At 39.8% G+C, this 10,298-nt stretch overlaps 1 protein-coding gene across 1 annotated transcript; it reads left to right on the top strand.

Moving 5' to 3' along the window:
* The first annotated feature begins 711 nt into the window (after positions 1-711).
* Positions 712-8,840, top strand: insig1 (insulin induced gene 1). Its single transcript, XM_053342188.1, has 7 exons — positions 712-793; positions 1,019-1,373; positions 1,536-1,886; positions 3,427-3,551; positions 3,772-3,938; positions 4,355-4,454; positions 6,856-8,840. The coding sequence occupies exons 3-7, from the start codon at positions 1,550-1,552 to the stop codon at positions 6,883-6,885; spliced, it is 759 nt and encodes a 252-aa protein (XP_053198163.1). The 5' UTR covers positions 712-793; positions 1,019-1,373; positions 1,536-1,549; the 3' UTR covers positions 6,886-8,840.
* The last annotated feature ends 1,458 nt before the right edge of the window (positions 8,841-10,298 follow it).

The following is a 10,298-nucleotide window of genomic DNA, read 5'->3' as shown; positions in this document are numbered from 1 at the left end:
ACTTAATTGAAAAGAAATGCTTATCTGATTGATATGCTCTCTGTTTTTGTTTACCAAATGTGCTGTAGGTCATGAAGCATCACTCAATTTTGTAAGTCAATTTGCATGAAAAAAAGATGATTCAACCATGCTTTTAGTTTCTACAAAGTGCCAGCAGCTGAAAATTAAGTATCTTTCTTAGTGAGGGGCTTTTTTGACAGTCAAGTTGAAATAAATAAATAAATGTTTTTGTTCAACTCCTTGGATGAATCATGCAGTTTCATCTTATGAAAACTTTGCACAGCAGCATGTTTTTACCCAAATCTGTCAAGTGTGGTTGATTTTCCAGTGAGTACAATGTTCCCTGTGCATGTCCTCAAGCCCTGAGAGAAAAGCAAAACATGACCCTATAGATGTATGTTTTTCCTGCACATATGCAATGGGTGGAGCGGAGGTTTGTTATCATGCTGCTGTACAGACTGCCCGACTTACTGGGTCACACAGGCTCTTACAAAACATGTTTCCATGTTGTTGTCGTTCCTTGAAAGACTGTGTCATCTGGGCACTGAACCATTTGCCACTCACATTATCTCTTGACTGACGTGCAGAGACAGCTACAAAGTTCAACAACATCACAAAAATGTCGTGCCACTAACCCCCTTTTACAAGAGCTGACTATATAAAGGAGTCTCTGCAGGAAGTTGGAGTCAGATTGTGGAGACTGCTGGATTAGTAAGAGAGAGACTGCCTTTTTGGGGGGGACAAAACCTGCACAAGTTTGAGCATTACATAAGGAAATTCTGCTTTTAGCCTGGTAAACACAAACTTTCCTTCTTAAAAAGATACTAATTCTCACACTGGCTACTTTTGTGTTGTTTTTCCCACTAGATTTTCCTCTACTAGTCCATCAAAGCCTTGTGATAGCCTATATTATATCATATGCCTGCACCATTTTGTATAGCTCATCATTGCGGTTGTTATGTTTTGCTGCTATTTTAACTAGTTCTCTGTTTCTACTTTCACTTCTCTTGCTCTCCAGCCTCCAGGTTTGTGCGTCTGTCCCGGACGAAGGGGCGGTGGGGTGGCGTCACGTCATATCAGCCGCCGCGCTCTGATTGGCTGCCGATTCTCACCCGACACAGCTGTGATTGTTTTCTGCAGAGGAAGCTCTGGTCTCTGGTATGAGCTCTGTGCTGAGGAATGGAGCAACGCTGTAGTGGTTTTTTTCCCTCCACTTCTTTTCTCTCTCTGAGTCCACTTACGATGATGTGAACAAGCAACGTGATCGCATTGCTTGTTGTTAAGAAGAGGAAAACAAGGGAGAGAGTGTACTTTAATTAACAGCAGCGGAGGTTTCTCTTTTGACCAGACACTGAAGACGTCTGGAGATCAAGGTAAGTTAAGCACCAATGATCGCAAGCTTTTCTTTGTCAGTGTAACTCATGCTGCAGTAATGTGAAGCCTATCTCTAATCATCAGGAAAAAAATGATCAGTTATTCAATTTAATGACAATGTAGCTGATTTCCTCCTGTCCTCCTGTCCTCCTGTCCTCCAGCCCCAAAGTGCCAAATGTCCAGACTAGACGACCACTGTTGGAGCTGCTCCTGTGCATCGAGGGTGGAAACTAAGCACTCATCATCTGGAGCGAAGTGGTTGGCATCGAAAGCTGAAGAGATGATGTCCATTATCACGTCGGTGCTCAGCAATGCCTACGGCTCCCTGCACGACGTCCGGACGGCTAACCTGATCCGCCGGGGTCTCGTCCTCTTCACGGTGGGAGCCTTCCTCGCCTTGGTTCTCAACTTGCTGCAGATACAAAGGCACGTCACCCTGTTTCCAGAGGAGGTGATGACCACTGTGTTTTCGTCTGCCTGGTGGATCCCACCGTGTTGCGGTACCGGTGCTGGTGAGTTGACATTACACTGTTGTAAAACATGCTTTTAAAAAAGTGCGTTTATGAACAGCTGTTTGATGTAGTAGGGCTATATGCAGTTTGTGACAAAGGAATGCAGAGAGAGGGGAGGGGTTGCAAGGCAGTAGTTTTGACCATATAAAGAGAAGATTAGGGTGAAGAATATATGCATTAAAAACATCAGTTAACCAATAGTTTAATAGTGTTGAAAGTTCATTTACAGCACACACACACACACCATACTGAGCAGTAAAACTGTACATTATGCTGCTTAAGGGTACAAACTATTATTTACTGTAATTGCCACTATAATCAGATGATGCATTATCAGGTGGGAATGAATCATCACTCAACTTTGTTTTTGTTAGCCATTATATAAGCCTTCTTCTCTCATGCTTTATCAGTCTTGGTGGTTTTGTCTGGCAGTCAGTTATAAAAAAAAAAAAAAAAAAAAAGGAAAAAAACAGACTGGGTACAGATGGTAAAGATGCCTGAGCTGTGATTGGTCGCAACAGCCGGACATGAGGTACGCTGAACGCTCATTGGCTGGTGTCATAACGGGTGAGCTGAGAGAGGGCGGTACTTCTAAGGCCAGGAACCAGGAAGTGGGGGTGGGGGGATAACAGCATCCGTGCTCGGGCTCCTCCTCCTCCCATGTGCTGCGAGGCAGAAAACAAGTGATAGGAGAGGTGCAGCTTCATGTCCTGTTTACATTACTCTGTGGCCCATTTAATACCTCTCAGTGTCATGTAGGTACTTGTTAAAGGTCATTATTATATAAACTGCGCGCATTTAGTGCTCAGTAGTAAGTTTAAAGTGAACTGGTGGTGTTTTTTTCACTTAGGTCTCAACTGAGGCTGATTTTCAAATAAACACTCAACCGTGTAGTCTTTGAAATGTTTGATATAGTTGCTAGAGTCAAAGGTAACATCTTCAAATAATGTCGTTTTTTACAGTTAACATATTTTTTTTTCTTCCAATATGCAACGATTTTGATAAATGATTAATAAAGCCATTTATAAGTAAAGCGAAACAACAATACCTGGTTCCGGTTTCTCATCTGTGAGCATTTCCTGTTATTTATTATCTCACGTTGTAGAAAAGGCAGTTTACATGAACAAAACAAGCTAGAAGATGTCACTTTGGGCTCTGGGAATCAAAGATTTGACATTTTCTGGCATGTTACAGAATGATTAATTGATACATGGTGAAAATAATCTGCATATTAATAGATAATGGAAGCAATGCAGCCCCAATAATTCTAGCTCTAGTCTCAAAATAATATTCCTATGAAATGAAGTGTATGTAGGGTCTAATACATATTCTAATAGTATTCTAGTGTCTTTCTAACATTTTGTCCTTTCCTTTAGGGGGGTTTCAATCTATCTATGTGTATAAATGAGTCACTAATTATGGAAGCGCATGTTCAGCAAATAATCCCACACAGCAGTTCTATGACAGGATTTTCCCCTCTGGTGTTTCACAGAATTTCTGCTTATCTATTGTAATTCGGGTCTGTTTGTTCCTTTCACAGCTGTTGTCGGCCTGCTGTATCCCTGCCTCGACAGCCATTTGGGAGAGCCGCACAAGTTCAAGCGGGAGTGGGCCAGCGTCATGAGGTGCATCGCAGTGTTCGTTGGCATCAATCACGCCAGTGTTGTATCCTTTTACAAAGTCTGCGGTTATGAGTGACAGAGAAATAGATTAATACAGGCTGGGTTCTAGTTTGCACAGTATCTAAAACAACCAGGATGTCCTGCTTTACCCTTTACCCTTAAGAAGTGATGGAACATTGGCAGGTCATACAAATATTTGGGTAAAACTAATCCCTCGCTAGAGTCACTCTGTTTGACTTTGTCCTTAACTGCCCGAAACACAGAAACTAGACTTCGTCAACAACATGCAGCTCTCCCTAACCCTGGCAGCCTTGTCCTTGGGACTGTGGTGGACATTCGACCGGTCCAGGAGCGGCTTTGGTTTGGGCATCACCACTGCCTTCCTAGCTACTGTGATCACACAGCTGCTAGTCTACAATGGAGTTTACCAGTACGTCCAACAACTCATTTTCTATGATAAAATGTTTCAAGAGGAACAAAAGTTGTTGAATTTTCACTTTTGAGGAAGCAAAACTTTTTTTTGATGCTGTCAGCTAAATTCTAGTAAACCTCACCCCACTGTGAGAATAATAAATGTTAAAGTTGAATATGATCTCTACATTCAGGGATCTGTTTTTATGATGTCTTTTGTGTTTATAAGAGCTGATGTGTCTCATTCATAGATTAGCTCTGTGAAAAGACATTGTGATTTGATTATTATAGGGTTACTTTGGAGGGAAATCTTGTTTTCATTGAATCACCCAATAGAGGTCAGAGGTCAGGATCAGCTATAGGACTGCACCACCTAAACTCTGTTTTTTTTAAGAACAATCAAAAAAGATGTTAACATTTTTTTCTCTCCTTCAGGTATACGTCTCCAGACTTCTTGTACGTGCGCTCCTGGCTCCCATGCATATTCTTCTCTGGTGGTGTTACGGTGGGGAACATAGGGCGCCAACTTGCCATGGTGAGTTTGTAAATTTTGGTTTTTTATATATTTTATTTGAGTTGTAATAAACAGCTACATCCCTTGTTTTAGGTAGGAAATCACATATAAACAGATCTGTGGTAATCTGGTAGAGGTGACGTTGTAACTTAAACGGTGTCTGCATAACATCATTTGTCCAGTTTTTCAACTATAAAATATCCTACTTAGTACATACACAACAGTCTTGCTCACAACTCTTAAACTTCCCCATTTGGCACTTTCTTATCAAGATGTCCCTATATTATTTGTCATTTGTCATGATCTGACTGGTGTGTAATTATAACATGCATTAGATGAGTAAGCGTTGCTGCTGTTTGTGTCAGCCTTCTCCCAAACAGAAATAACCAGAAGCTGATTCTTTGGTTAGAACAATGGGAACAAAGTTCATGTACCTCATCCAAAATAATTGGGTTTTGGATCCCAACGTTTAACATGTCTGTTATTATCACCAAATGTTTCACCACTTAAAAACTGCTGGCTTTGTTAATGGATTTGGACATTCTTGCTGCTGTACAGTGTTCATAAACTAGTTTCAGTGCTTGAAAGTCATCAGTACAGCTTTCAACAACATATTTCTTTTATGTTCTTTTAAGTCAGAAAAGGAACCTGGAACAGAAGTTTAGACCTGGCAAAGCAAAACTATGCTGCCCTACATGAGCTGAATTTGGAGGCGATATTTCACTGGGTATATTAGCTTCAGCCTGGCTACATGTAAAACCTCAAAGTGTCATGGTCTCATGGTAACATCTTCATTTTCAGCTTTGATGTGAACTATTCCTGTAAACAGCTACCAAACCAGTTTCAGTACTACAGGTGCCAGTGGAGTGTTTCCTTGTCACATGATACTCTTGATTTTGATCCAGAGGCTTTTCTTATTATCCAAGGATCTAATTTAGGGCTTAACACTGAATGTGTGTTTTTTTTTGCCTGGCAGTGGGTCAACTTTAAGATAATAGATCAGCACAAAATATCACTCCAGATTTATGAGTGTCATCCTTCAAGAAATCTGTATCTGTTGAATACTTCTGCCTTAGCTTAGAGCAGTGATGACTTCAAAAGACCACAACAGCTGACAACATTGTCAAACAGTTTAGAGTAGTGCAAAGTGCATTGGATGCCCCCCCCCCCCTTCATAATTATCCCATCAAGTCAGCTTTGATGTCTTCATTAAGCTTCTGCCCAGAAGCTTCACCTCATTCTCTCTGTAAAGTAAGAATCCCGTCACTCCCTCAGTTTGACTCAGTCAAAGCGTGAAAGCAGATTAAGAGCTGTTGTTTTTCACAGTTGTGGCGGGGACACAGAGCCAGTCAGGACTCGGCTGACCAGAGGGTCATTTGCCACTTGTTGTTTTTGTTTGTGATGAGGCCTGGAATGCTGGCACAAGTCCTCACTTGTGTATTTGTTCGCTGTTTTTCTCTCTTTCGCTCCAGTAGTTCATTTATGAAAAGGATAAGAAGGAACATGAGACTTTTTTCCCCCCTTCTTACAAAATAGTTTTTTTGGTAGCTTTTCTTTCTTTCATTTTGGGTTTAAGCCAGTTACAGTGAAACAATCTGTTTAACAGCATTAAGCGTGTAGGATAAAATAACAGAAAAAGCTTGGCTCTTTCCAGTTCAGATCTTGTTTAAAGTAGAATGCTTAATGATTGTACTGGTTTTTTACCTAGTTATAGCCAGATGTGGATTTCGTTGGCAAATAAGGTGACATCATAGTTTAGTGCACAAGCTGTTGAGAGATTTATGTCTGAATCTATTTGTATGATTAGCTGAGATAAACAGATTTGCAGTTTTCTTGTGTTTAAGCAGAAGTACTTTCTTCCCTCTTTTTTGCAACTGGGAAAAAACAAATCATCACAAAAAAAGGAACTGAAACAAAATGGTTCATTTGTTTAAGTCTGATCTTGATACTTGAAATAGTTCAGGTTAGTTCGCAAAGGGAGGAACGGATCCATTTTTATGTCAGCCCAAAGATAGCAAGTGACACAATGTACAGGAAATTTAACAGGATTCTGTTTCAGCAGCAGTTTGCAGGAAACCGAAACTCAAGTGTTGGTGTGTGTCTGGCATTCATATCTTGAAAATGACTCACTCAAGGTTGTTTAAAAGTTTTCCCAACTTGGTTTTCCAGTTATTCAAATGGTGTGAACAAGCAAAAGGATGAGATTAAGTTTTATTAAATGTTTTAATGTTTTTCTATATGACTGCTCTCACTATAAACATCACACCGCTTCAGTGTTTACACAAAGACACAACACAGACTCTTTAACAATGTGACTTTTGTAACTAACTTTAGTACTAATTGTTACATTGAAGTGTTGAAGTGTAATTGATTGAATGGCATGTTATTAACACAGGTCTTCTTCTCTTCTTTCTCCCCTCAGGGTTGTGTGGAGAAACCTCACAATGACTGAATGGTGAAGCACAGAACAGTGGAAAGATAGAAGAGAAACCAGGTGGAGAACCAACATGGACAAGTTTTGCTTTGAACTCAGAAGAGAAAAAAGACTCATTGGTTTTTGACTCCATCCTTTGTTCTCATAACAAAGTACTGGTCAGAAAAGCCCCTCATCTAACGTGCCATGTCCTCTGCACCTCCTTGTGGCCAAACAGCCTTTCCCTCCCAACCTCTGTTGTACTCCATTAGCATTAAGGCTTCCTTCACATTAGACAGGAGGACAGTGTTTGCCTTTTGAAAAAAAAAAAAGTGAACAGTAAGCTGGTTTTATTTTTGCGCTGGAAGATCCGGCTCCTCATCTTCCCACAGTTTATGGAGTGAAAGAGTGTGTGTGCTTTAGTGTGGATGTGTTGTGGTCTTAGCAGAAAAGACATGGGGGTGCTATAATGTCTGTTTTTGTTTTAGTAGTTTGAATATGATCATAAAAGGGAAATGTTATATGAAGTGGACAAAACAAAAAATGTCTTAACTCTCACATGGAAAAGTATTCAGTGGCCTCAATATCTGAGGCATGGAGGAGATGTACTGTATGTTCCCAATCAAGCCAAATTAAGTATTTATTTTGTTACATTTTGAATGACCCCAAACCAAATGTACTGTGTGATAATGAATGCTTCTTCCCATTTCTAAAGAAACTACCAATTTGTTTCTTTAGTCAGTCAGTACAGTCAGTCTGTACTGATTGGTATTCACTTGTACATGAGTAATATAAGTGGGATGATATTTGGAGAGGAAGATGAATAGTACTTAGGTTCTTCAGTGAAAATGAGTCGTATTTACTAGTCATAAAAAAGCATAACATTGGCAGTTATCCACCAGGACACAATCGTGTTTTCCTTATTTTTCACAGAAACCTTCTCTCACACCAGCAGTATGTTGTTTCTCACCTGCAGATGATTGTTTAGAAGAAAGTAGGATGAAGTATGACAGAAGCTTTTTTCTTTTTCTTTTACTAGCATAGTGAGGAAAGATGCTAGTAGGTGCCGTTTTTTAAGAATGTACCAGGAATATATATTACAATTTTGCTGTAATACCAGTTTTAAAAAAAAACTTCCGACACATCTTTACCTTTGTGGCCAGGTGTTAAACATCTTGTGGAATGGACAAACATTCACCATGTTGATCGTGAGCATTTCCCACTTTAAAATTGTATCTTCAAACTTGCAGTTTGGGAACATACGCCGGTTAAAGGAGAGAGCGGGACATTATTACTTCAGACTCGAAGATTTGCAATCTGTGATTGCCTGTGTATTATAGAATGTAGTGCTTTTGTCACTATAACAGTTTAGTTTTATCATTTGTACAAACATAATGACATTATTGCTTGTATATATGATGGCTTGCCTATGTAATCAGACAGGTATTACCATACTAGACCTACAGTATGTTAGTTAGTGTTTGGGGGTCTAGAGGATTAAGTGCAATCAGAGTATACATGAGCCGATTATTTTTCTTTATTTATTATTATTATTGTTTCTGACAATGGCTAAAAAATATATAACTTGCAGTGTGAATACTTTCAACAAAAACAGCAATAACATCTTTGTTTTTTTGTGATTTTTTGTCAGAGATTACATGCCTTCAGAGTCAATACCAATGACTCTCACCAGAGAGACAAAATTAAATCTACATATTGTGTCAAACTGTTGTAAAATCTGATTTAGTAGCATTATCGAAGGAGACCTGATTTATTTTTTTAAATACTTTTTCTTGCGACAGATCTCAGAGGTCGGATCTGTTATATTCAGGTGTGCTAAACTGAAGAGGAAGCTTTATTTTTTTGAGGTGGTGTAACACCTTTTGTTTTGATGTTTTAGAGTCCCTGTGTGTGTCTCAGATATTTCAGCTGTGTATCATTTTTGCTACCTTGGATTTAAGTGAAAAATAATTAAAAAAAACACCTGATGAGGATATCTGTGTGGAGTCATTACTCACATATGAAAATTGGTTAATGATATAAATGAACATATATTCAAAAACCAGAAAGAAATAAAGGAACTACAGTCATATACACAGTCATATCCATCTGATACCAACACACATAAGTGAACTGAGCTTCAGTCATTCATTCTGTATTTAATTACTAGACACTAAAAAGCAGACGCTAGCCTAATTACACGTTTCACCAGCTTCAGTAAAACAATGACCCTCAGATTTTATCTGGGTGTCAGATGCAGCGGCAGCGGCAGCAGCTCAATTGGACCAGAGCTTTCTGGGGTGCTGATGATGGCATTTGTTGTGTCTGCTGTCACGGCCAAGTTTGAATAGATGAGGACACTCTTTTGTCCGGGGGTCTCTGTCAGTCTCCAGAGCCATTATAATGTCTTCGGCTGCATCTCTTCTATAAGACCCTGACTCCCCCCCGCCCCTGTGTGTCACTGGGATCATGAGGAACTGGCCCCCCTCCTCCTCTGTCTACCCCTGTTACTGAACACGCCTTTCTGGAGGGCAGACTTCTATTTATACCTAGCGGGGGACTGACAGTTAACCTTTTGCACTGGGGGAAATTTCTGGGAGTGGGGCCAATATCTGTGGGCTATTCTGTATCACCCCCTCGTTCTGGGAAGCTCTCCATACATTTATCTATTTTTCAGTTGTTTCTTTCTGTCTCTCTATCTATCTATCCATCTATCTATCTAACAGGACAATGATCCAGCGCCACACGCCACTTCTTCTTCTCTCCCTTCTCTTTCCGCCTCCTCCTCTTCTGAGGCAGAATAATTGGCTGGGCTTCAACCTCCTTTCATTTCCAGCAACAGCAAACTGAAAGACTCCATTAGAGCGCTTCCTTATTGCCAAAATAACCCCCCTTCCTTCTCTCCCACTCTCTTGCTTCCTCTTGCTGTATCTGGTCCCATCTTATCTATTGATTTAGGGGCCATCTATAGGTTCAAACCATTCACTTTCACCTGCAGCACTTTGGGCTCCATGCCTTTGAAGATTCTGTAATTTAGCCTCTAATTTGAAGCAGTGAATGAGCTGCCAGTAAACATGTCAGACAGTGAGGTGAACATTTAATAACTGTACACTTAAGGAGCCATTTTAAGTTATTTACAAGAGTCTTAAAAATCACGTCTAGTGTCAGTTACTGTAGGTGGAATCTGTCTATGAAGATAGTCAGTCATTCAGGTCATTGTGCAAAAGAAAAAAATAAACTTTATTGATCCCAGGAGTGGAATTTCAGCAATACAGCAACACACAAAGAAAACCAGAGACCAAAATAAACACAGACTACAGATCAGTACAAATATACATACAGATAACGCAAAAAATATCTGTTAATAAGCTATATACAGTATGTTACTCTAACCAGGGTGCATAAATGTATATGCAAAAACAGTGTCATGATGGCATAGTAGATACAGTGTT

The sequence above is a fragment of the Scomber japonicus genome, chromosome 21 (genome assembly GCF_027409825.1).
Source record: "Scomber japonicus isolate fScoJap1 chromosome 21, fScoJap1.pri, whole genome shotgun sequence".
NCBI lineage: Eukaryota > Metazoa > Chordata > Actinopteri > Scombriformes > Scombridae > Scomber > Scomber japonicus.
The sequence above is the reverse complement of the archived record's forward strand: the minus strand, read 5'-3'. Positions and strand labels throughout refer to the sequence as shown.

What these genes read in the sequence shown, in the direction of transcription:
- insig1 (XM_053342188.1), top strand. Translation starts at nt 1,550, where the DNA reads ATGTCCAGACTAGACGACCACTGTTGGAGCTGCTCCTGTGCATCGAGG. An exon ending in GTGTTGCGGTACCGGTGCTG is followed by an intron (nt 1,887 to 3,426) that starts GTGAGTTGACAT and finishes TTCCTTTCACAG; the next exon opens with CTGTTGTCGGCCTGCTGTAT. An exon ending in GTCTACAATGGAGTTTACCA is followed by an intron (nt 3,939 to 4,354) that starts GTACGTCCAACA and finishes TCTCTCCTTCAG; the next exon opens with GTATACGTCTCCAGACTTCT.